Here is a 27,429-nt window from a genome sequence, read left to right on the forward strand (position 1 = left end):
GAAAGAACATTATTTTTCCAGTTTTTTGGAACACAAATGTATTGGTTGCCAATATACTGTACTCTCTCGGTATATCACTGGTGTATTTGTGGTAGTACGACCATTCTCTAACCATTTCATCCAACACAAGGTCGCAGGGGAGCCAGAGCCTATCTCGGCAAGTATTGGGCACAAGGCAGGATATACCTCAAACAGGATGCCAGTCCATTGCAGGACTAACACACAGACACAGAAACGCACACACACACACACACACACACACACACACACACACACACACACACACACACACACACACACATACACACACCTGTACTAAGCCAATTGTTCCAGAAGCATTTAATCTATGAATATGTCTTTGGGCTGTGGGAGGAAATGGGAACACCTGGATGAAACCAATGGAAATACGAGGATAAAACACAATGTCCACACAAATAGCACTCCAGCAATTGAACCCAGGCCCCCATAGTCATGTGCTTCTAAAAAAACCAGTGTTGATCTAACCCTAAGCCGGAAATAGTGGGTTAGTCTACTTCCAGCTGAAATGTCAGTCCCACTAGCCATTCTCAAACATCCGTGGAGATACAGTAGGTGACCACTCAGACTACAGCAGCTGATGTAACACTACATGAGATGAGGGTTGTGGTGAACTACAGCTCCTGGAAGGTTCCAGGACATCTCACTTGTTGTCACTGTGGTCAAATTTGGAGATGGTTGTGGCCAGGGAAGAATCCTGATGTCCATCCCATGATTTGGGAAACATAGCTTCATTGAGGTCCATCTGATGTTTTGAAACACACCATAATAATCTCTAATATTATGTTAGAACAATATATGCACATATAGAGTGACGTTCAAATAGTTCATATATTTTATTTTGATTGCTAGAGTATATAACAAATACTACGTTATGAACATAGAACTACTGCTGCTGCCGTGAGCTGCTTTAATCATGGCCCGTAGATGTTCTTCAAAGAGACAACAAAAAAAAACAGGACATGGCACATTTGAAAATACACTTTCCTTCCAAGGAGGAGTCAAATTTAATAACTCTGCGGTGTCCTATTACGTCTTGCCAAACATTACAAGCAAGAGACCCTATTTAACTGTTCTGTACGTGCTGATGCAGGTTTTGTCGTGAGAGCAGGCAGAAGGGATGAAACAGTTATATTATAATGCACAGAGTATTGCATTCAAGAAAGAGCCTGCCTGGACAAGAGACAAAAACTAAAAACAACATAAAGTGGTACTGCTGCAGGTACCATTATTTTTGTAAAGTAAGGCTGGTAGTGCTGTACAATATTAAAAAAATCATTGTATAATCTGAAAATACATTCATTTCAAAATTCATTCCTTATGTTTCAGAAACACAAATATTGCTATTAAATTCATGACTATCTTGAGAGGAAAAATAAACATAGCTAATGTGTTTTCCTGTCTGAATGGAGGTGGAGCTCTAGGCATCAAAGATGAAAGCATAGTGGCAGCAGCTCAGCAGCTATCTTTTTCACAACAGAGATGGAGACTGGATATAGAATGCTCACATTTTCAGTCACCAAAACAGCAATCTCCCCCCAAGGGAGAGCTTTGTGACAGGGTCTTGAAGAAATTGCATGCAAACCAATAATTTTGGAGAGGGACAGAATCACAAATCAAGAAAAATTCAAGGAGTCACAAAAGAAAACAATTACATGGCAGTGCTAGAGCTAGATGGTGACTCCAATTGGCTTGCAGCCCACTGTGGGAATACAAATCTAACTTAACAAGCATTAACCCTGACTCAAGCAACAGGAGTGTACAGTCTGTACCAGCCATGTGAAGATAAAGCATTTTGATTCTCTATAGCAGGCTGAAGTCCTAGTTCCACACATCAGACACAATGATCATGACAGCAGTAGACACTTAGACTCACTGAACTGCCTGAATGTTTCTAAGAGTCAGGTCAATATATCTAATGCAACAATTAAGACTTGAGTCCTTCAAAATACGTCTATTATTCTCTAATTCTCTATTGGAGGAAGTAAAGGTTTATTCCATGCTGAACAGAGAAGAAAAGAAACACAACGTTTCACGGAGCCTTCTTTGTGTGTGTGTGTGGGTCCACAGCTGAAATGATGCGTTTCTTTTCTTCTCTTTTCAGCATGGAATAAACTTTTACTTGTTCCTTTGCATTCTCTATTATACCGCAGAGGTCAAATATTTGAATCACATCAGGGATTTGCAAAAGCCATGGGAATTATTTTGCTCTGGTATAAACAGTCAATGTGAAACATTAATCAACATGAAATGGAATGGGAACCGACTGTTACTGTATGGGAGGCTGGCAGCAGTCCCATTAAAAGCCTATTCAAGAGCTTGAAGTGCAAAATGTTTTTTTAATTAAAAAGCCTTCACACATATGTTCCCTTTCTGGTGAATTTTACTATACATGTTGTTGCAACCTTTTTTTTTAGAATGTTGCTGTAACTGCTCAGACCAATTTTGTGTTTTTGGCCCATAGTGCAAAGGAGTATCTCCTATTCTCAGTATCAGGGGCGGAGCGGTGGCTCTGTGGCTAAGGATCTGTGCCTGTGACAGGAAGTGTGCCAGTTCAAATCCTATGGCCGGCAGAGGAATCCTATTCCATTGGGCCCCTAAGCAAGGCCCTTAACCCCAACTCCTCCAGGGGTGCCATACAATGGCTGACCCTGTGCCCTGACCCCAAGCGTCTCTCCCTGTCTGTGTCTCCATGGAGAAAAGCTGGGGTATGCAAAAAGATGAATTCCTAATGCAAGAAATTGTATAGGGCTAATAAAGAAACATTATTATTATTACCTGTTCTGTTTTAAATGTAAATCCATGTATTTCCATGACTTGTATTCTGTATCCTGTTGCACCGTCGATTCTGTAAAAATTCACTGAGTTGACTTTTAATGTCTTTATAAATTGGGATTATGTGAATCAAATACTAGGTGGTGTGGTGCACAGTGGTTAGCATTGCTGCCTCACAGCACCGGGTGGCTGGGTTCAATTCCAGGAGTGCAAGTCTGTGTGGGTTTCCTAAGGGACAGATGTCACTGTACAGAGTCACTTACTGTATATTATCACAAGGCAGAGGAAGGTGTGTACCTTCCCAGAAGTATAGTTAATGTGGGTGTGCAGAGGTGCCACAAGAGATGCGACTGCAGCACCTAGCTACACATCACATCAGGCAGGAGCAGATTATTACGCATCGCTACCCAGGACACTGCACAAGTAGAGCTACATCAGGGTAAGGATTTTCAACTTCCAGTTGCCACCTTCGGAATGTAAGTCTTAAATAGTGCTTTTACATTAGAGGTTGTGCCGTTGCTGTAACAGGCTTTAAACTTTGCTGTACTTAAGGGTTTGATGCTTCCATTTAATTAAAGCTGTACGATTAAACATTACATACTGTAGCTCTACACCTGTACCTCCACTGTGACATGAATACATTCGCTAGATATTATCTGGAAAATATACCGACTCCTATCAGCATGGATCACCAGCTGTCTAGAAAATGGCCAATAGTGGTTACTACATGGCACCTCTAATGAGATGAGAGCAGTGGAGTGGCATGAAAGAAGTAAGACCACAAAGGTTGTTACAAAGCAATAACTACCCCACGATATGTAAAAAAAATAACTTCCCAATGCCTTCTGATGAAGTTCTTGTTTACGGATGAGAATGCTTGCAATTCCAGACGCTCAAAAGACCAAAACTCTTGCATTAACACTATTCTTTCTGCAAGGCTCTCCTATCAGGCAATTCTGAATTTAGTACTTGATTACTCATGCTAATTTTAGCAGTATTTGCTATTATTACAAAGCAATCATAATTAAGAATGCACATTAATATATTTTAAACTGAGTGAGGCTTTCCACACTTTCTGTAGACTAGGGTTAACCCGAATCCTGGTTCAGGAATGTCAATCTGTCTGGACCTGTTCCGGATATCTAAAGCACCAGTGAATGAGTTGCTGGGAGAAGTGGCTAAATTAGTGCCATTAAACCACACAAACAGCTCCTTCAGCTGGGCTGAAAACCTCCTGACACATTGGCCCCTCCAGGACCAGAATTGATTACCCCTACTGTGGATTACAAGGGAAATAATGAAAAGAAAATGTGGCCCAAGGAAAAGGGGGGGTTGTCTGGTAAGCCGAGTGAGAATGACAAATATGTGGGTTGAAAGAAAAGGCTAGATGAGGCCGCCAGGCAAGGAAGTTGAAGGAGGTACAGTTGAAATAATGAAAGGTTTCACATTACAGGGAAGAGGCAAAGCAGCAACCTTTCTCAGCGGATGTCAAGCAGCGATGCTGTGCGGCAAAGGGCAGAGACTGCCACAGGGCACTATCAGTGAACACAAAGATGAGACCAGTAACGCAACCGCTGGAGATTCCAAGTGCAAAACATGCTCAAAGAATCCAGGGCTTCATCCATCCATTTTCTAACCGCTTTATTTATTACAGGGCCACGGGGGAACCTATCCAGGCAAGCAACAAGCAGGAGCAAGGAGTTCCAAAACTGCACTTGCAAAATGGAAGCAACTCATGCTCTTGCTTTTCAAATGGGGAAAGTAGTCAATTTTAGAGGCAAATGAAATGACATTTTTGCCAGCAGTCATACCACCCTGCAACTCATAGCTGGCAACCCACTGAAGCTCAGCAGGTGTGAGCCCGGTCAGTACCTGGATGGGAGACCTCCTTAGAAAGCTAAGGTTGCTGCTGGAAGAGGTGTTAGTGGGACCAGTGGGGGGCGCTCACCCTGTGGGTCCTAATACCCCAATATAATGATGGGGACACTTTACTATAAAAAGGGCGCCATTCTTCAAATGAGATGTAAAACTGAGGTCCTGACTCACCATGGTCATCAAATATCCATGGGGGTTTCTTTAAAAAAAAAGTAGGGGTTTAACCCTAGTTACACTTTCCAAATTTCCACCTGGCCTTTACATATCGTGGCCTCCTAATAATCCTCAATAATTAACTGGCTTCATCACTGTTCTCCTCCTCACTAATAGCTGGTGTGTGGTGAGCACTCTGGCTGCTGTCACATCAAGGGGGCTGCACACTGGTGGTAATGGAGAGGAGTCCCCATTTTCTGTAAAGTGCTTTTAATGGAATGTGCTATATAAGGATAAGGAATATTTTTTGTGTGAATTATATGAGTTTACAGCAGTTCACAGCAGCATTCAAAAGCAGGCAATGAATCAATACATCGTTTTTCATATGAAATAGGCAAAAATATCCCTTTATTTTGTTTAAGAATACATATAAACATGTCAATGAGCAAGAGAGACAACTCTAAAACAACAACGTTTTAGACGCAAAGGCTTTAGTGGAAAGCACCTTCTGTGGAGATTCGGGAAGTTTAAAACAGAGCAAGCAACAAGGCGATGTTCACTGGTAGGGCCACACGCTCCTCTGTATAGGGCATCAATGTCGTGAGCTCGGGGGGACCGATCAAGTAAGTCATTGGCCCCAGACGCTGGTCAACACACGTAGTGCAGAAGGGCCCTCCTGCATCCACTCTATCACCCTGCCAACAGAAAACACATAGCAGTGGGCTATAAAGGCCACATAAAGACAAATACCGCTGCCATGGGAGATCATAAAAGCACAAACTGGACAATGCTAGTGAATACACCATCACTGGCGCCTACCCCATTCTTTTTTTTCAGAATACTTATTAACATACTGTCTACATGTACATGATGCAGTTAATCAGGTAGAATTCTTATTAGGTGATCACAATGACTCATGGGGGTAGTTATTAAACCAAAAGAGTTTCAGTTTAGCAATCGCTGTCCTATCACATTCACGCTAGAATGATCAGTTGCACCCTGAGCAGACTCAAAAACAAAATGAAGAAATCAAACTCAGTCATTAAGCCCTCACAGAACTGGAAAACCGACTTTAAAGGATTTTGTGTACTTTCTTAAAAAAAAACATGCGTACACACCTTTATAAACTATCATTTCCAATAGAATATTTTTTACAAAATGCAAGATTATATATACTGTATATAGTTGTAGAAAATAAGGAACAATGACATTAAAAGAGTAAATGAAATTCAAATCATACATATTTAATCGGGATTTTCTGCATCGTAAGGACAGCTTCTTCTCTCACTGGGTTCTGACAGTCCCGGACAGCACACAGAGGGAGTTGGCCGTCTGTGACGAGGTTACTAGTCATTTCGGAGCGTAAGAAGTATTCCTACATTGACAAATTCCAAACAATGAGGATTAGAACCATGATCAGCAACTTAAGCTTTCCAGGAGGTCTCCCATCCAGGTACTGGCCAGGCTCCCACCCGCTGAGCTTCATTGGGTTACTATTTGTGAGTTGCACAGTAATATGCTGCTGGCTGGCTAACAATACAGAATCAGATAAAGATAAAATACACAGAATCTTTAGATGATTCTGTATTAATTACTCTAGCCATTCTAAAACCACCCATATGGAACAGTCAAATCCCATCTGATCTGATTCGCCAATGAAACCCTGCATCAGGTAAGAAACTATGTAACCCTCATGTATCTTTCAAACTGTGTGTGTTATCAGTATGAGGTCTACTTAATCCTGTTTGTATTTCAGGCTGGCAGTAAGGTCTTTGTGTCAATAGGTGGGTTCATAGCTCTTATTCATACAGATCCCTGCCCTCTTAGGAGCTCCTAACAGCTGGCTAGCTGCCCAATACAGATCTGAGCAAACCATAATGTATTTGAAGTAATATATGTGCTTCTAGGGGCTTGCCTTGTTAGACTGATGAATTAAGCATATAATAAAGTAATATCCTTGTGTGAATTTTAAAGAGAAAATTAAACCTCAGTGGTAAGTCTTCCTAAGCTCATATTAAAGATGTAATAAAAAGTGACCTTGTAAAACTGTTAACAATAAAGCAAATTACTACTGTTGGTAAGTAAAGATAACTGCTGAATAAAGGAAAAAGATAGGATTGATTTATGATTAAAAGATTAAATGACCTCACTGCCATTCCTCTAGTCCAATTTTAGTGTTGTGGAAGCCAATAAAGATTTTCAACAAAATGAGGTGCTTCCCTTATTCCACCTGAGAAAAAGAACACATTTTGCTCACTCACCCCAGCCAGGGTGAGGATATTTTCTAAAGATTTAGTCATCACTAGGTTTTTTCGGGCCCGTGTCACAGCTACGTACAGCAGGTTCCACTCATCATCAGGAACAGATCCTAAAGGACAAGACAGAGCATGTGACCAGTTGTTTCTTTTCTTCCTCAGCTCAGCTCTGCTACAGACCAAACTAGAAACAGCCACAACACATGATTAGTTAACTTCTGATATCTGGTGTTAGTCCTGGTTAGTTTTGTTGACTTGACCGTATTTGTAAGGCTTTCTAATGTTAAATAGTGGGCAGGCATGTGCTTCACCTGCTGAGAAATGATCACCTAAATGATGTGAAAAAAAGGAATACGGACTGATTTAGCTGATTAATAACTGATTAATAAGGGAAATCATGCTCACTACCTTTTGACAATTTCTAAACTTTACTAAAAGGGCACAATGCCACATTTTAGTTTTTTATAAATTCCAACTCCACTGTTACTTTTGCTTATATTTTCATTATCTTTCTGATTCCGTAAGACAATGTTTCCAAAATCACTTCTTAAGGCCCAGTTTAAAGTGACAGAAAAATACTTAAAGCTAAATGAATTCTTTACAATAAATGGGAAATTTTCACTAAATTAAAAAAATAGAAATTTAAATGTAAAACTGGTACAACTACAATTCATTTTCCTTAGTGCAACAGGTCTTGAACCATTAATTCAGCAAATAAACCTTCTCAGATATACTGTATATCTTCAACACTAAAGAGTTTTGGTAAAAACATTTTCAAGCAGTTCATAAGTTCATTCCTCATAATCATAACTGTTAAAATGTTTACAATGCTTGCTGTAAAAAATGAGAAAAATGTTGTTTTATGAAATGTTTTACATGCTCCAAAGTCTCAATGAAAAAGAAAGCCGTTAATAAACACCTCCCATTCAAAACACATTCTATGTTTATAAATATACTTTTACAGCTTTGCAAAGACTCTAGCCTAATGTAGTGAAATGTGTCCCATTCAAAACTGTTGTTCCAATTTCTCTCATACTTACCATCTCCAAATCTTGGCAGACGCTGAAGATTATGTCTGGCGCAGGGGACTTTGATGAAGTCATCTGTGACTACCACTGTGTCAAATTCTAGTCCTTTGGCTTTGTGAACTGTTCCCAGAATAAAATCTTCAGATAAAAGGAAGAAAAGAAATTGCTATTATAATGGTGTAGACACAATGTGTGCAGAAAGTATTGACCTCTATTGTATTTTGCCACATTTTGCTGTGTTACAACTGGTAAACTTGACATACTTACAGTCTTGCCATCTTAATCCATAAAACATCCTCTACAATTTCAGTGTGTTTAAAAGTTTGAAACTAAAAAAATAAAAGCACTAAAAATCTTCATTGGAAAAGTACTCACCCTCTTAGCATTAACACTCCTTAATTAGCTCTATCTCAATTAGTTGCCTTCACAATTTGCACAGTACATTGACTGGAATCCACCTGTGTGCAATTAAAGTGGTTTACCACTCAGTTTGAGCATACCTTTCCTGGTAAGATGAAATACTCCTGTCTGTGCGAGTTCCCACCTTTGGACAATTCATACAAAGAAATGTGAAGATAACATCTAAGGAGCAGAGTTATAGACTGACAAGAGTGAGGTGAGGGATTTCTAAGGCACTGAGTATCCCATGGAGCACTGTTAAATCAACTATCAGGGAGTGGAGAATGCATAAAAGTACTAAGAATCTTCAACAACCAGGTCATCTTCCAAAACTCAGCAGCTGGGCAAAAAGGCCATTGAATAGAGAAGCAGTTAAGGGGCCGAAAACAACCGTCAAAGACCTACAATGTCTTTGTTCTCTGAAATTGGGACAGAGATTCGTATTTCAACAGGGCAAAGTTGAAAACCAACCCTTGAGTGTCTTAAAAACAAGCAGGGGTAAGTCCTTGAGCAGCATAGTCAAAGGTCAGACTTAAATCCCATAGAAAATCTGTGGCAGGAACTGAAGATTGCTGTACACCATTGCCACAACAATTTTGCAATTTTGCAAGGAAGAGAGGATGAAAATTAAACCCGCAATATGTGAAAAGCTGGCTACAATATACCGCAGAAGACTCGAAGCTGCGATTGCTGGAAAAGAGGGAGCACCTAAATATTAAATACTGATAGGCTCAGGGGGTGAATACTTGTCCAATCTGGATTTTTCTTCAAATTGTCTTTTACAATAATGATGATGTCCCATCAAAATGTTAAGTATGTTTTGTTAATCATACAAAAAAATATCCTGTACAAATTACTTGCAATTTGAGGTTGTTAACAGAGCAAAATGTGGTAGGTCACTTTAACAATTAAGAAAAAGGGGAACTACTAGTACACAAGATATAAATTGTATTAATATAACATAAATATTGTATAAATATTGAATAAACGGCACTGGAAAAAAAATTAACGTTTGATAAGAGATTCTGGATTTTACTTACCTGCAGAGGCTGGGTCTGAGACAGAGCAATTCTCTATCCTATTCACTAATTCGGGAATACGGTGATTGTATTTCTCAACCATAGTAATCTTTCCTTCCAGTTCTCCATCTTCAGCTGTGGAAGCATACTCCTTCAGGCCTTTGTAACCACGAAGTGAGGTGCGGCAAAAATTCCGGATAAACTTGTCAACTATTTCCAAGTTTTCTGCAGAAAGAAGAGGAATTTGATTAAAGAAACAACGATGTAGATATCTAAATAGAAATTATTAGTAGTAAATATACCATATGTGTGTATTTAATAACAGATTAGCCTACAAACATAACCAATTTTTTTTAGGAAACTTAATTTAGGAACACATTTGGAAAGGCCCTTTTATATTAAACAATAACGCGAACAATACCTGTAATGCTTACTGCTTATTATTTCTTGAACATTTGGTTCAAAGTGTATATTTGTTTTTGCATGCTCTGCTGGCACTACACAGTCTATTTAAAAAAGAGTTACATAATAAATAAAAAGAGAAATATGAAGCACATCTTACTTTGCTTACGTTCCTCCTCAGGCTGCAAAAGAATCCAGATGTCTAAAATCTTTCTTAATCCAAAATTATCCACACCCTGAGAAAAAGACAGAATTAAAACCCTGGTCAAGAATTTACAGCACAGGGTCCAAGTGCAGTAAATCCTTTATTGAGTTGATTTCCACAACAAAGTTACAGCAATGTATTTTTAGTGAGATAACATTGTACAATGCATAAAGCCTGCAACAATACATTGGCACACATGGATTTTAGGGCTAGATAAAAAATATATATATTCAGGCATTTCCGTCTTTAAAAATGAAAGATTACAGCAGGCCCATGAGTAGCAGCTGTCACAGCTGTAGACAGCTTTCCCCTATCTGAGCTGTGGATTCACCTTGAGTGTTTCTATCAAAGCTCACTGGAGAATTCTTTGTGTGCAACATGGAACTGTTTTAGTAGACCCACCACGAGCCCTTCATAAATCTCACCATGGATGATGTCGCAACGAAGGTATTTGCGATTGCTACTGCTAAGCAAAATGACTGCAAAGAGACACAGTAAACATGCCAAAGGAGTGCTGGAAGGGACTGTGGGCCCTGTCCAGGGACTAAAGAGAAAAACCTTGTTCCTTTGAGCCCCTGCGGAGGACTAGACTACCGCAGTTTCAGAACCGGGCCAGGGTAAGAGTGCAAAAATGTTTTCCTCATGATGCATTAACTCTCCATAATGACTTCCAGAAGGCATAAAGCCTCTCTCCCTCTCTTGGTCTAAGCCATGATTTCATCTTCTCCAAACACTAAATCACAGTTCACTGGGAGTTCAAGCTTTTGAAGAAGGCATCTTTAAAGCATAAGCAGAGTTTAAGATTTTTTTTCTGATTTCATTATATGAAATGAGAATAACTACCCATATATAATAGGTAACAGCTTTAGTAACATAAGAATTAACATCAACCTGTGGCTGCCGTAGGGGCAGGCACTGAGGAGATGCTCACATTGCCTGTTGATGTATCTTGCCTTGAATATGATTATGGCACATACATTGTGCTAACACGCTGTTGAGAAAATAATACAGTACAGTACAGTTGCTTTCCTGAAAGCTGCTTTCAATACACGGCACAACGACTGTCAGTCATACAGTGACTCTGTGCTAAAAAGCTGGGCTGCTTGCATTAGTCTCTCAAAGTTGAGTTTACACAGCAGTGGAAAGATCTGAGATAAAGGCATGTGTGATGTGGTTTGGGACGAAAGCTGAAGGAACTCACGTGCAACTGAATACTTTCTGTGAACTTGGGTGTAATATTTCACTTTGAATCTATCATCTCAGATAGGGAAGAACGAAAACAATCACAAAAATAAACCATGGGTAGCGAAACACAGTTTGAAGAGAACAATGCGGCACGAGCTTTAGCTTTAGGATATTACAGGGAGATCAGTACCTGGTGAAAGGTATAAGAATAGAATTGGTTTTTATAATATGAATAAACTCAAACCTCTATAATACTCACACCAACAATGTGAATTTTCGGGGGCGGATTACACTCAGTTACTCTCACAGCCTCATCAAACACCATTGTATTTGAACGGGATAGAATTGCAACCTTTCCCGCTGTGGTTCCAGTAACACTCCCTGTTTCAAACAGTACAAAGGAAAACCTCAAACAGATTAGACAAGCATCCTGATGCATGTAAAAATAGCAACTATGTATCTTTAGATAGACTGATCAAAGTTAGATACAGTATGTCAGGTCACATTAAGATAAGCCCTAATAAGGGCAAAAGGGCTATCCGTTTAATCTGCAACTGAAAATACACAAAAAATGTTTTTTTTTTTATTTGAAGTCCTGCCCCTCAGTGTTGTGAAATAGTCAGAACTGCTGAATATGCGCTCGCAAGACTCATACAAACAGTACCTTTGGAAAAAATCATGGAGAGAACTTTCTCCTTTTTATCCACAGTAATCACACACAGTTTTCCAAACCAAATGTTTTTTTTTCCCCCAAACGAATTCAAGAATTATTTTGGATGTTTGAGACTTGAGGTGTTAAAGCAAGAGAACAGAAATCAAAATCCGGGAGCACTCTCAAAATTCCACCAACCGTTGTATACATTTCCTTGATTACTTTGACCTGTAGGTTTATAAACTGAACAGCCAATTACTGACCACATATACACTCTACATCTATAATTTGTATATAAACAGCTGTGACTGCAAACAAAAGAGAAGCTTGGAGAGATTCACAACAGACAGGCATGGGGCCTTCAGATTGACTGCACCAGGAATGAAGCTGGCCTGAGGGCAGGCTGAGCTCTGTGATCCTGGGCTCGAGGGTGGGTTGCGTCATGAGGTGACTGTGACCAGGGCTCCACAAGCAGCTGTGCACAAACGACTGGGTGCTGCTGTCAGTAGGCTGGAATGAGTCACCTAGGGCTCTCTCAGCTCTCAGCTCTTAGCGCCACAGCGATCCCTACAGCCTCCAGGGCTCACTCCAGGCACTCTGGGAGACTTGCGTGTCTCCCTCCCTTATGGGGCTGAGGTGCCTGTGACATGTGCCTGTTAAAAGAGGACTGGCAGGAAGATAGATGGGAGTGTCTGCCTACGTTTTCTCATTCACCCTCGAGCGTGGTCTCGGGATTCACAGCTGAGCATTGAGGAATGAAAAAGGAACAACTGGCTATCTCAAATCGGTGGGTACAGCACAGATGACTTCAAAACTATTGTTTTTAAAAAAGAAAAACATGCCCACTTGTACATTTTACTCTGCGATAGTTATCGCCTTTTCTTTAAAATCCAAAGTTTTTATTTCTTATTTTTGCAAGACCTCCAGATGTTTCCATAGTTCATCATAACCATGTAACAGACTCCCTACATTATATTTACATATTATATTTACCTTCTTGATTTCCACCAACAAGCGTTTTCTTCACCTTTTTGCAAATGTCTAATATCGTGGCTCCAATGTAAGCAATTTCTGGGCCAAATCTGAAGCTCTAAGCAAAAACAAACAACAACAAAAAAAAAACAATATACATTTTCTGCGACAATAAGTATTTTTACTTTAAGAGAGGTCAAATTCACAGTGATAATTTGGAAATCAGAGACAATTTTGCATTTCTGACCAGTCCTCACCCAAGAATTCTATAAAAGAAATCTACATTAATTGCTCTTAATATAGATTTTATTTTGCTGTTGCGTGTGTGAGATTATAAAAGCAGTTTGTAGCCTGTACTCTGAAGGGAAATGTCTGATGAAGCTCATCCTGGTTGAGCTTTCAAGATGACCAGTTTTGGGAACTCCCCTCTAAACATCCTGACAAGGTGATGATTTTACTACCATCTCTGCTTTCTCAAGACTGTCATTAATTCACTACACTCACATTTATATCCATAGAAAATAACTCTAAATGGAGGAAGCCTTCTGAACTGCTTCCGTGAACATATACTGATAGAAAAAAGAAACGCAACATTTTCTGGAATGAGAATACTATAGTTATAGCTTATGTACTTTCACAAAAAGTTGTCAATTTGTTTTAAGCCCTCTGACCAGCAATACAGCTTGTGTAGTGAGGCATTGTAACTTGCCAATCACACGAAAGCTTGATAGGTGCACTTTTACCTAACGAGGTCCAGGTGGAACAATGCCTGATCAGGTCACCTTTAAAAAGGCCTTAATTCAAAGCTTAGGTCACTGCAAGAAAAGGCCACACTTAGTCAGTTTTCTGTGCATTCCATAATGCCTCGAATGTCACCAGAAGCAAGGGAGAGGGCCATTGGCATGCTGCAAGCAGGCATATTATGTACCAGCGTTGCCAGACACTACGGAGTGAGCCGCTCCACTGTGTCCCGACTGCAGAGAAGGTTTCAGCAGACCAGCAGGACAGATGGCCGTCCAAGATCCGGTCGCCTTCGAGTGACCACACCAGAGCAGGACTGGTCCATCTGAGAGATCGCTTCAGATATGCCACCCGTATAGCTGCTGAAACTGCCGGCAGACACAATGCCCACACCAGTGACAGGACAGTGAGGCTCAGAGCACGGCGACCTGTAAGAGGCCCTCTGCTAACAACTCCTAGACGTCACACCCAACTGGCTTGGGTCAGACAGAGGCTGCGATGGACTCGTCAGCAATGGCAACAGGTCCTCTTCACGGATGAGTCACTCTTCTGCCTGTTCCACGCAGATAAGAGGGCTAGAGTGTGTAGGAGGAGGTGTTGTGTTTCTTTTTTCCATCAGCATATTTGTACGAGTGTTGTATGACTGACAGACAGCATGAAATCTGACAAAGGATTAGTTTAGGAAACTAAACTTCAAGTCATCACATTTTAATTATTCAGATTTACGGTTTTCAGCCTTTAATATCATAACTTTCTAGTTTAGACTTCAAACTAAATATATTAAATTGATAAAACTTAGCAGTGGTACCTGTGTTAGGTAGTAAATGTGCGTGTGTGGTACTTCATTCAAGGCATTGACAGCACCTCTGAACGTGTAGATCTGCTGATGAGGGTCTCCTACCAGTATTTTTCCACAGGGCTGAGACAAAACTATGTCCATGATTGCTGAAAGATGAATATTTAAAAAAAATTAAAACGTTAACAGCTTTGTTAGAGGCCACGGTAATTAATTTAGTAGGAACGAAAATAAAATTGTATATAGCAATATATATAAAAACATTTAGATTCAGACTTTTAACAGATGCATCATGACTGAAGCTTGCCTACACACCACAGTGTGTTTTCTGTACCTGGAGTGCAATCTTGAGCTTCATCAATGAAAATAGCATCATATCTGTAGAGCCGAGGTCTTTGAAGCTGCCAAAGCTTCAAGTATCCTAGAGGAAAAAATAAACAATTTTAGGGAAAGGTCTGCTCCTGAATTCATTTCAACACAAAAACAAGGTTAATACATCACATTACATCTTAAGAGTTCTCCATTTCTGCAATATACATAATGAAACACGGCAAAACATCGTCCATTCCAAGAATTACATTCTTGAAAATGACAGAAATCTGCAAAAACACAATGTGCAAACAGTAACTCAAAAGGGACAAAACAGGGTCATGATTTTAGTGAACATAGTCATATATTTTATGCCCTACTTGAGTAACTGAGGCTGCATGCTTGCTATTGGTATGACTGAGGGTTAAGGTTGCGAGATATTATCCTCTCATACCACACCTTAACAAGCACCCAGCCTGCCTGACCTAAAAAAGCAGTCAAGAACTGCCAGTACCATGCATCAAAATATGTTGAAACAGGGGGTAGATAGCACTACTATCTGCGGATCGCATAACTGGTATCTAGGTACATATAAAGTTAAAAAAGAGGTAAGGACTCTAAATAACTTCCATTTTAGAGATAATAAGTCTGCCTTATTATCAGGGAAGGATACTTATCTATAACTAATGAAGAACACCTAAATCTGATGTAACCAAGATTAAAGGATTACTTTTTCCAGCAAGCACATATACACATGTACCAGTTATGAGAACCCCTGATTACTACAACGACTGCACCCATCATGGTCGTTGTTATATTCCTTTTTTACCATCGTGTGTCATGTAGTGGCCTTGTTCCCTTGTTCCTTTCAACTCCTTCATCCTCTCCCAGATGCCATCGGTATCGTGGACAATTTTCTGTTATGAAAAAATTAAAAAATATATATTTAAAAATGGCATTCACATGTTCTCTTTTCATTATAAATTTTGTCTCAGATATGTGCAGAACTTACAGAGTTGGTACTGAAATTTTCCCTCACACTGCTTTACTATTTAAGCCTGTGGTTCACTGCCTTCCTGTTTTCTGTTACTAATGTAGTAGTTCACTCTTTTTGCACATACTAATACCTGTATTTGCATTAATGTTAATGTGCCATCTCCTGTCCAGTTTTGATTCCATTTTAAGTCATTTCAAATTTCCCTTATTGTTATCATGGTTTTATTTTCAGATTTGATTTATAAATGACTAGAATACATCTTAAAAAGAAACATAATTGAAAATGGCTGGAATAGTAGCAATAATAACAGTTTTTATTAAAGATAGTAACCAATAGTAAGATTTCAACCTTAATGAATAACGCATCAAGAAGTTCATCATTATTTATGCATGTAAGAAAAATCCAATATACTAGTTTTGGATATTGTTAAAATGTGTTTGGTGCCATTTTCATATGGTTGTTCTTGACTGACTGTGATACAGTCATCTACATACGCCCTTTCTGTGCATTTGCTGTAAAACACTGTCATTTTTTAAAATAATGAGTTTATGTTTTTTTGTGCAGTCATAAGTAACAAGTTTGTTTTGATGCTCAGTATAGATTTGTCTGCCAGAAATGACTAACTATAATGATAAAATGATCATACTATACCAATTTCTCTTCATGCTCCACAAAAGCATATTGTCCATTTGTGTTTTTGTACCGCATTGGGACATGATCCACAGTTATGGTGTCATCAGCAGAGGCGAAGAAAGTTTTAAGAGTCTGGGTTACGAGCTTGGCTCGCACAAACCCACCCCTGCCTTTAGGCAGAATCCAGGCCACAGTGAACGGGTTCAGACTGTATGGGTTCAGTTTCTTCAGCTTGTGATATCTAGCAATGAGAAACCCAAGTTACTTTGCCTGCATCTCAGTTCAAAGAGACTGACTTTAAACAAATGGACAATGCTCAGATCTAATAAATTGCTAATACTGTAAATCTGTAATAATAAATTGAAATTATTTTTTGTTGAAGAGTTACCATATGAAAACATTCTGTGATGGAAGTCATGTGCCTCTTAATATTAAAAGCCACATATCTAAAAATACAAATATAGAAAATTAAAGAAATATAATATAAACGTTAGTATTAATGACAATATGGGTAAGCACATTTTCGGGGCATTTAAAAATGAGACAATTGTTACTTCAATTTGTTATAACAATCACTTACTTCAGGAAGTTTTATGACAAAAAATGTGCTGTATTTCACTGTACAAATTAGCTGTATTTCACATTTTCATGAAGGGAACATTTTAAAACATTTTATTTAATTGATTAGCAGGATTGACAGCTATACTTTCATCAGAAAAGTTCCTTATGACTTTGTGTTTTACTATCCAAACCCATAATCACACATTGTGCATGTCTGTGACCCACACTGGGTTTGTAACATTAACAACAGGGACTGTGCACAAAGAGCACCTTCCCTTGCAAAATGTACCACTTTATGAAAACGTATATTTATGAATATAAGTTCCTAATGTTTAAAAAAAAAAAGCTGTTTATACACAGTGTGTTTTTTTTTTATCTTATTAGGGGAAAACTGCAAATGTGTTATTATAAATCCATCCAAAATATGACCCCAGATATCTTAGTATATGATTTCCTGGTGCTCACTTGGATCCGACTTCTCTGAAGGCCAGGGAGTGGATGGTCTTGCAGTCCACATTGCTAGTGAAGACCTGAGAGGCTTGCGTGGCTACAGACTTGTTGAAAGCTGCATACAAAAAACGCAGAAGTGGCCTCTGCTTGGCGTACTCTATCAGTGTGGACGTCTTTCCAGTGCCTAAAAATAAAAACGTTTTGAACCGTGACCTTTACTTTAAACAAGAACACTTTTATGGGTGAAATAAGTTAAATGTCAACACAAAAACAAGTTAATATAAGAAGCAATTACAGCTGTGAGTCTTTTTGGATAAGTCTCCAATGACCCTAAAACCAACTTTGCATGCCAGGATGGTACACATTTTACCTATTCTTTGCAGGCTTGCTCAGTAGCCCTCCAGATGTGGATGGACGCATATTATTGCACACAGAGACTAATTTTTGTGACTTTTCAAAGCAATGTTGTGCTCCTGGTGAATAATCCTTAAGCTGTTCAGTTCAAGCTATCACGTTTTGATTTAAAAAAAAAACATTTTAAAAAATGTCAATAGATAATTTCAACAACATTGGACAAATACCGTCGCAGGGACTTTTAGGCACAAGTTGTACAACTGATCTCATCTGATTCTCCCATTTGCTTAACCAATTCTAGCTTTGTAATAGGGTTTTTTAGTCCTGTTCACGCTGTTTTTTGGGCACCTGCTCTTTTAAGTGGGTTGCAAATATAAATTAAAACAACTTGTAAACGGATTATATTCTGTGATGCTAGTTATGTCCAAATGGTGCTCAGTTTTACTGCTTTAAAAACAAAGTCAAGAGCTTAGCTTCAGTGGTTTTAAAACAAAGTCTTTGTAACAATTACTAATGTAAGAGCGCCCTCTGTCAGCATGTTTTAACAAACACAAAATACTGAAACCTGCTGTGTAAAGGCAATACGCTGAATGCAGAAACCAAGAAGGTATAGTAAATCTTTCACAGTAGTATTTCAAGACGCCATTAATACACCAAAAAAGTGATCATTTTTGCTCTGCTCTAGTGTGAAAGCACTATTCCTTGTTCCTACCTGCAAATGCCATAATTTTGACAACGTGTCTAGAATCAATGTCATGATTCAGGATCTGCTGCTGTTCATGGGTTACTCTGATTTCTGCCATGGGAGTGACTCTGAAATAGATAAAGCCCTGTTAATAAAGGAAAAGTAACAATTTTGTTAAAAATGCCTGCGCCCTTAGCCGTGCAAAGTCTATTCTATGTTCGTGTTTTCGACAATAATAATTTCCCTTAAGGAAAATGCAAATAAAAAAAATACACCACCTGATACCTGGAGGGTAAGGCAAGCCATCTCCTTGAGACTTCCTTAGGCTGCTTTAATAAAGTCTGCTACCCAGCTAAAACCAGCTTTAGCGTCCCAGAACATCACTTTTATCGACAGGTATGGATCTCCAAGACACACAAACACTGCTATTCTTGGCAAGTGTGGAGAAATAGGTTTTCACTTTAAAACTTAAAAACTTAGAAAACCGATCAATCATGTTCATAGTATCTTCTTAAACCACAAAAACATCCTTAATACTTGTGATGTATAAGTGCATTTGTATAGGACAGAAATTACTTGAAAATGATATCTATGTTTTTCCTTTCTCCACACAGAAAAGCATTTTGTGTTAAATTCAAAATCTGCTTTCCTTTGTATTTTCTATTTGGTGTGTAGTTTTCAGATCAGGATGAAGCAAATTTCTATCACTCATTCGCTTTGATCTTTCACAGCCATTACGTTGGTAACTTTGGTGACGAAACAGTTCTAAAATCCTCACCCAGGCTGATACAGCGTTTGGCTGCCAGATTCCCCTCTCTGTCCGGCTTCCCCAGGGCGCGTAGGACAATTCTCCAACAGGTGCAGAACGTAAAACACGTTATAATGCAGCCTAAAAAAGTGAACACATTGAAAACTTTAAAACACTTAATCCCACCATTTACTTCAGCAAGAATAAGGAGACACAAATTGAACATCTACCAAAACCTCTGTTCACTATCACAGATCTCTTATGGACACTACCATCAGTGACGTAGCTGCCAATATTTCCACCACTGAGTACTACCAATGACACTGAGCGGCCATTCATGCTAAGCAGGCACCTTCCTTTAAACAAAGATGGAGAGGTATTCATGAAGCCATGCTTCACATTTGGGAGATACATATTTCAGTGGAGAAGATTTTAAGAGGGAAAGATATCATGAAGTCAGTAGGTAAGATGATGTTTACAGCAGGGTACAGGTCAAAGGAATCAAGATTTGAAAATGTGAAGTGAAGTTAAAACAATTGCATACAGTACACAGTATGGTACGGAAATGCATCAAAGCGATTCTTAAAGAAGGCTTCTCAGGCGAAACATTGTGTCTCTTTTGTTTTCATTTCAGCATAAATCTTCAGAATAAATCTTTACTACTCCTTAAAGACGTTTTCTATCGGTACGTCTTATAAACAATCTTGACCGAAAACGTTTGTACTCTTAAAATCGCCTTTAAAGACTTATAAAGCAAGGATGGCTGGAAAGTGTGGATGAAATTACAATCAATGCCACAGCAGCATGGCCTTCCTAAATCCAAAACCTAATTTTTCAGTGTTGTTGCTACTTCCTTTTATCGGACTCTAGCAGCACCCTGCTCTAAATGAAAATCATTACATTTTGGAGAAAATAAAATAGGAAAAAGGAAAGGAAAAGGAAAAAGCAGCATGCATTTTGAAAAGAGCTTTATACTACCTCTTGTGTGGGGAGGAATGCATCTCCTGGCCCCCCGGCTGCACAACATGTCCTACCTGTTGCTGATGCTGATCCCATTCTCCCTCATGGCCAGGAGCAGCGTGGCCATGCAGTACAGAAACTCCGAGATCTCGGAGAGGGAAAGGGTGGACGCTGGGCTCCTCAGGCAGGACACCATGGCCTGCAGATGCTTCACGCCGTGAGCCAGAAGAACGATGAGAGCCATGGCCGCCCAGGCGTTCACAGCCTGAAGCCATCGAGACACGACGTGTCGGTCAGGGCACTTGTCAAGTCTGCCTGAAGCGCGGATCTAAACGCATTCGGCGCTTAAAGAAATGGGCGGGGGAACTGGCTATGTGAGGCTGTGGTGGGAATCACAAGATCCAATACTGATCCAATCAGTGATTTGTTTTTGTCTGGCCTGTGACTCCAGATCCTAGATGGCAGGGCCCAGGGAACCTTAGCCACTTTGTTTCCACCAACCTGGGACAGCAGCCCATCTCTAACTCACTGCCTGGAGGGGACCAACTACTGTGCCTGTGACATTCTGAGGATTTTGTTTTTCTCTGCCCCAAGCCTACTCTACATCTAGATCAACACACAGGCTCGTGCTGCAATACACGGTTAGCTGCTCACTTAACTTCTAACTGTTAGGTTTTGTGAAGGCTGCTACTGTACATGAAAGATTGCTAGATTAAATATTTTTTTAATTTCAAAATGAACCTCCTTGCTGACATGCTACGTGATACATACTTCTCACTTGGCACTGGCTTTGGAGTTGTTCAATTCAACTCCAAGCGTTCAACTTTGATCACCTGTTTTAGAAAGCACTAATAACACTAACACTAATAACATGATAACAAAAAAAAACACATTTCTAAGCAAGCAGTCAACGAAACCTTGCAAAAGAACACTATTAAAGTTGAAGATTGAGGCAAATACATTTTAAATCAGAATCACAAATTATTTTGGGTTTTAAGACCTCCTCATTTGGACGTGCCAACTGTTCATCAATTCAGTGCCCCTCACAAGAGAGTCAGCACCTAACAGGGAAATGACTTGTCCCTCACAGGTAAGACTGAAGGTTTTAGGCAGGTTGCAGGATTCACTGAAATACAGTAAGCCAATCATAACTTAGTTGGCCACACTTTCCACACAGGGATTCTGAGTCATTCGCAGGTATGAAGGTAAAACCTGGCTCAAATCAGGGATATCTTAGGGCCTCCTGTGTGACTCAATAACTAAGCACTTCCCCAAGCAGTGGGGCACAATTGGCTCAGCACCATTGAGGGTACGGTGGCAGAAGTCTGCTAGGGGGGGGGGGTCTCTCGGTGCTCTGCGCCCTCTTGTGGCTGCCAAGGTGCTTGCAGGCACATGGTGCTGTAAGTGAGGGACACACTTCAGTGTTCAAACCTGTGGTATGGGGCTTTGGTGTGGTTCACAGCTTTGAGCGGAGACGTGAAAAACACACAATTTAGCGTCTAACAAAAATAATTAATGATTCATGATTGCTCACACCTGAAGAAGACTCCACGGCTGAAACCGCGTTGCGTTGTCTTTCTTCTCTTTTCAGCATGGAATAAACCTATTACTTTCTCCTTTGCAGCCTACGCATGCCAACGCAGCTACCCACCTGAACTAATTCATGACTCTAACTCTAAACGAACCCTAAACCACTAAAAAAGATATTTTGACTGCATTCCAAAAGTAAACCTTTCTGGTTAAACCCCTAAACGACGAACTGGAATAGTACCTACCCCATCGATTTGTTTTAATTCAGGTGTCCTGGCCTTCATACATGCTTCAGCCTGAGCATATAAAGGATGAGCTTTCAAACACTTCTGTACGCTTGCTGGCTGTGCACTTCGCCTGTGCTTAAACCTGGACATGTATCTGTTCACACAAAGGGAAACAAGGACACTAGTTAAGAACACTTGAGTCCTCTGGTAGATGACAAAGAGCAAAACAGCCAGGCTGTAACTAAATACATCGAGACATACAAAAGTGTGACTTAACCCCATGCTACAAAAACCAGACCAGACAATCAGATAAGTCTTCTGAATTTGTTACTATAAATGTGAAGGTGAAATGCAACAACTTGCTTTTTTTTTTGCATTATCTCTATTGAACAGTATATTTAAAGACAGAACAAAAATTGCTTTCAAGCTTATGAAGGCAAGGCTCTCACTCAATGATTTCTGCTCATCAGCAGAGTAAAAGGGGCGACTTACTTTACCAGATTCACCAGACATGAGTTCTCATCGGTTGTGATGTGATCCTCAGTGAGGATTGCCTTAACCTCCTCCACAGCCTGACACATCCCCTTTCTGTACTGGTAGTACAGCTTTTTCCAGGGTACAAACTGCAAACAAACAATAATAAGATAAAATGGTTCAACAACCATAAAATGGTTCAACACTTCTGTGTGCTTCGGTGATGTAGTGCTTAGCAGTGCTGCCTTGCTGTACTGGGGATCCAGGTTCAATTCTGGGGTGGCGTCTGTGTGGAGTTTGCATGTTCTTGCAGGTTTTATAAGATCACTTTATTGGCCATATACAATTTCTTGTATTAGGAATTTGTCTTTTCACATACCCCAACCTGCTCTCCATGAGAAACACAGACAGGGAGAGAAGCTTGGGGTCAGAGCGCAGGGTCAGCCACTTAAACTGTGCCCCTTGAGCAGTTGGGGTTAATGGCCTTGCTCAGGGGCCCAATGAAGTAGGATTCCTCTGCCGGACGCGGGAAATGAACCGGCAACCTTCCAGCCACAGGCGCAGATCCTTAGCCACAGAGCCACCGCTCCGCCCCCTTTGCGGACAGTGCAAAGACATACTGGTAAGTTTATTGGCTTCTTTTTGGAAATTTGGCGCTGGTGTGAGTGCGAGAGTGTTTGTTTCTGCCCTCCTGCTCAGGCTGCATCCTACCTCACTGCTGAGTTACTCATTCGACTGTCAATGCCAGATTCCGCTCAAAGCTCAGATTTAAGCACTAAAATGAATAACTCTACAGTTAGGCATTATACCAATAATTTAAAATAAGACTCTTCAGTCTTATTCTTACATTTAAAATCACAAAGGATAGGCTCAACAGCCTACCAATATTTTCCTCCCATGCCGAAGAATGTCAATATTAAAGTGTGACGTTATGAGAACAAACCAGAGGGTCGTGAACTATGGCCCTCCAGCGCTGGCAGACGAGGCTGATGTGGCGGTACAGGTCCTCCGCTGGCAGGTGGCTGAAGATGACGGTGAGGATCTCCTCAGGCAGATGGCCAATGTGTCCAGAAGGCTCCTGCTTGCCCTCGGTGCTCCCCAGGAGTCCGTAATGAACGTCAGGGAGCGAATCCACAGGTATTTCCTCGTCCTCTTTTTTCACACGGTCAGCCCCCGGCTGTCGCGCCCAGCTGCTGCACCCTGCACTGTCGCCGCCCAGGCACTCTGACGAGCGCTTCAGGCCCTGTCTCAGATCGGCCTCCCTGAAACCCGGCTCTTCTTTAAAGTCCTCCATGACGACATCCCCAGGGTTGAAATTCAACACGTCGTCCTCCGCGGCGAAATCGCCGCCGCAGCCCTTCTCTGTCTTCACTCCTTTGGCCATCTTACGAGGACTGACCCCTGTCACCCGGAAGAAGTCTTTGATGCCCCTCTGCTTCAAATGGTCATTTACACCTACGTGCACAAGACAAAGGCTTAAAATCCAACTTTTAGTTTTACCCTAAGGAAGACGTTAATAACAACAAGGTTAAACATTAGCCCTGGCAACAACAGTTTTATGTGAAAGCCTATTTATTTAAGTAACAAAACACCCCCACAGATCAGAGAATACCAAGTGAGATAACATGGCTTTCTGTGAACTAATAGATGACATGTAAATATGCGTTAACATAACAGACGTATTCCTCCAGCAAACTATATACAGAAAATGAAAGAAGGCAAACACTGTAGTCCCTTATCAGTGCAGGTTTGCCAGTATTTAACTTCTGAAATTGTGTTGTACTTAGGACTAATAATGTCCGATTATTGTACTGCCTTTGGTGGGGTTGTGGGAGTAAAGTACAAGCTGCCCAGCCACGCTAAAGCCAAAAGAAATAACTGGATAGGATCCCTGGATGAATTAGCTACTAACCACCAAACACACTAAATGGGCCAAATGACTCCCTCTCACTTCTAAACCTTTTTATGGTCTTTGACTTCAACATTTTACTTTTTTTTAACTATTGTCTATCTCTTCAGCCTTGCACTCATACATCTACATAATATACAAAGATAAATATATATAACCTACAGTCCATTTATATATACGCTAGTATACACATATAATCCACTGAGTTTCTACCATAGTGAAAATATTTAATCTTACAGTCAACTCCTTAAAGAAGGAATGCCAGAACTATCTTGTGAAAAATGTAATCAGCTAATAAAGTAACACCACAGTACCTTTCCTTGGGTAAAGTCCCCTGTGGAGAGCCTTGCTGGTATGAGGTGTGCTGAAGGGCCTGGTAAGGGACAGACTCCCCTGCAGGCTACGCTCAAGGACTGCACAGTCATAAGCACTCAAGTGCCTTCTTTTGGCCTTCCCTAGCTCAGAGCAAAACAAACTGCTCAGACCAGGTATTGCGACTGTTATAATGGGTCAAACTGTACTGGAAAACCACATATTGAACCCCTACAAGACAATATCATATTCCCTTCTTTGTAATGCCTGTTTGGAAAAGTGAGGAGGGATTAAACAAAAATAAGAATCTTAGGCAGTCTAAACATAGGAAAAACGCAAGATGTCTAAATCCCGCACTAGTGATGTTCATTCCATCTAAGCTTTCGATCACTTACATTAATGGTTAAATTAATATGTTTAAACAGGCAAAGGTAACATTCCCAAATATTTTACATACAGCTTATTTTAATAATACCCAGAAGGCTTATGGAATCGTTAACCTCAATAACATAACAGTAAGTTAGATGCCACAGCTTTATATACCACTACAATTACAAAAACAAAAGGGGGGAAAAAACCGTAGTTACCTCTGATTGCCGTTTCCATGGTGCTTCATGGTGGTGACGTCCAAAACACCAGCGCGGAACACATGGGTGACCCTGGAGCAAACCAAGAGTGACATAGTGCAGTGCCTGCACTGATTGATCACACAGCCCTGTTTAACTAGCGTGCAAAATAACTGGCATGTTTAAATAGTATGCAAAGCCATGTCTAAAACAGAGGGGATATTAAAAAGTTTGCAACAACAGAATTCACAAATCTCAAAATAGCTATACCATGCTACATTTTTTTAACAATTCTTTTAACGTATTACAGTATAACATTAGTACAGCCATCACCTGAAGGTGAAGCAATTCCAGTGCCACACTGCACTCAGATTTACTGTTTGCATGCAAAGCCCTTCCACAGCTCTTTTGTGCCATAAACACAGAGCTTGCCCCTTAAGTCTTAATGCATAACCAAAACCGAAATGTCTAAAGGCTTCGGCTTTGCATAATTGTGTTTGAACTTTTTTTTTTAACTTTTCAAAACAGAATAACAACACAAGTAAAAATCACACAGAGACTGGGAGCTCACATGGGGAGTTAAACGAAAATTTCCGCAGGACAGCATAAGCCACTGAACCTTGTGTCACAGTAGCTAGGTGCTTGGGTGAATAAAAAATAATCTTTGGCAATGAATGCAAATAAGTGTGACCTAAAAGTACCTTAGGTGGGTAGCTGCGTCAGCATGCGTTATGCGTTTGTGTTTATGGCACAAAAGAGCTGTGGAATGGCTTTGCATGCAAACAGTAAATCTGAGTGCAGTGTGGCACTGGAATTGCTTCACGTTCAGGTGATGGCTGTACTAATGTTATACTGTAATACATTTAAAAAATTGTTAAAAGTACCTCAGTCTACACCCAAATTCACCAGAAGGCAGCAAGCAGACCTGCCACAAAAAGGTGCCATGCCACTCCCAGTCACAAGCAAATCAGTTAACAGTGTGTAACACAGGCCTGCCCAAAGACACTGGCACTACATCTGTGACAGACAGGGCCAGCACACTTTAGGTTGACCTGCCAGTATTGCGCAAACTGAATGTGGAAAAGGTGCTGTACCTGCTTTTTAAAAGAATAGAAACCAGTGTCTAAGTGTTTTTTGTTCATTGCTATGGAGACCGGGAAAAAAAAAATCACTGTGAACTTTGAAAACACACCTTACAAAAAAAAATGCATTCATTTTCTAACTGCTTCTTCCCATTCCGGGTCACAGCAGAGCTGGAGCCTATCCCATCAAGCAACGGGTGAAGGGGCAGGGTACGCCCTGGACAGGACACCAGTCCATCACAGGGCACACAGACACTCACACCAGGGCCAGTTCTCCCAGAAGCCAGTTAACCTACCAGTATGTCTCTGGACTGGCGGGGAGACTGAGGCACCTGGAGGAAACCCACATGACCACCGGGAGAAGATAGTTACTACACACGGACAGCAGAGCAGGAGTGGAGCCCAGCGCTAAGAAACAGTACTGCTAACCACTGCGACACCGTGTCACCTGATGGAAAATATTTTATTTTTTCAAAAATAAATCCCGAAACTTTGTATTTGTTTTTGTAACCTTGGTACAACCAACTTAATTACATACAAGGAGTATGCATTTAATTGTAGGATGCACACGCTCTCCCCAGTTGTAACGGAGAGGTTACAAATACTATTTTTCATCTCAGTGGACATGTCTGCGCTTAATCACTGTTTAGGCCTAAATGCAGTTCACACATTAATGTGACATTTTCATTGAAGTTTTGTTTTCCTGCCAAGGAAAACATCAGCCAACTTGATCGCAGCCTAGTTCTTGTTACATTATTATTTTCAAGCCTTATACTTTCAATAGGCCAATACACAACAACGTGACTGTCAGCTAGGCGTTCACTCCGAATCAAACTAGAACTAATAAACATTTTCATTGGAGTCTGATAAGCAGCAATTCCAGCAAGTCCAGAGATGACAATATTTTAAGGATGCCAAAATCCAAAATAAATAACCCTTTTAACAATTAAAAATCAACATAGAACGAAACAAGGTTAGAGAATATTTTTTGTTTCCTCACCTGTAAACTTTGATGGTCTGCTGTGAATAAATAATACCAATTACAGTCTTGACAATAAAGACGTTTCCCTTCCACTTTCAATATGACGTTTACCACACTTCCAACTGCGGGTCACCCAGACTGACCAATGGGAACGCCT

The 27,429-nt window shown here is 40.3% G+C and overlaps 1 protein-coding gene across 2 annotated transcripts; it reads right to left on the reverse strand.

Moving 5' to 3' along the window:
* Positions 1-5,230: 5,230 nt before the first annotated feature.
* Positions 5,231-27,399, reverse strand: fbxo18 (F-box DNA helicase 1). 2 transcript variants are annotated; one of them, XM_015352385.2, is made up of 22 exons: positions 27,291-27,399; positions 25,230-25,301; positions 24,645-24,785; positions 23,365-23,876; positions 22,440-22,570; positions 21,966-22,101; positions 20,265-20,455; positions 19,261-19,371; positions 18,510-18,610; positions 17,459-17,627; positions 16,451-16,673; positions 15,632-15,719; positions 14,828-14,914; positions 14,506-14,642; positions 12,978-13,074; positions 11,592-11,713; positions 10,103-10,178; positions 9,562-9,765; positions 8,135-8,260; positions 7,101-7,207; positions 6,080-6,214; positions 5,231-5,534 (listed from the first exon to the last, which is right to left on the reverse strand). In XM_015352385.2, exons 2-22 carry the CDS (start codon positions 25,246-25,248, stop codon positions 5,367-5,369), a joined length of 3,081 nt encoding a protein of 1,026 aa, XP_015207871.2. In that variant the 5' UTR covers positions 25,249-25,301; positions 27,291-27,399; the 3' UTR covers positions 5,231-5,366. The 2 variants fall into 2 exon arrangements, with proteins under 2 accessions (XP_015207871.2, XP_015207870.2); XM_015352384.2 differs by having other exon boundaries at positions 24,645-24,805.
* Between the last annotated feature and the right edge of the window lie 30 nt (positions 27,400-27,429).

Source organism: Lepisosteus oculatus, chromosome 7 (assembly GCF_040954835.1).
Source record: "Lepisosteus oculatus isolate fLepOcu1 chromosome 7, fLepOcu1.hap2, whole genome shotgun sequence".
NCBI lineage: Eukaryota > Metazoa > Chordata > Actinopteri > Semionotiformes > Lepisosteidae > Lepisosteus > Lepisosteus oculatus.

Bases quoted from the DNA above. Each gene is read 5' to 3' on its own strand.
- fbxo18 (XM_015352384.2), bottom strand. From the start codon at position 25,258: ATGAAGCACCATGGAAACGGCAATCAGAG. The intron at 22,102-22,439 runs GTAAGTCGCCCC...TTGTGTGAACAG, and splicing joins TGTCTGGTGAATCTGGTAAA to ATACATGTCCAGGTTTAAGC. The intron at 10,179-11,591 runs GTGAGTATTATA...TCTTTTTCTCAG, and splicing joins CGAAAATTCACATTGTTGGT to GGTGTGGATAATTTTGGATT.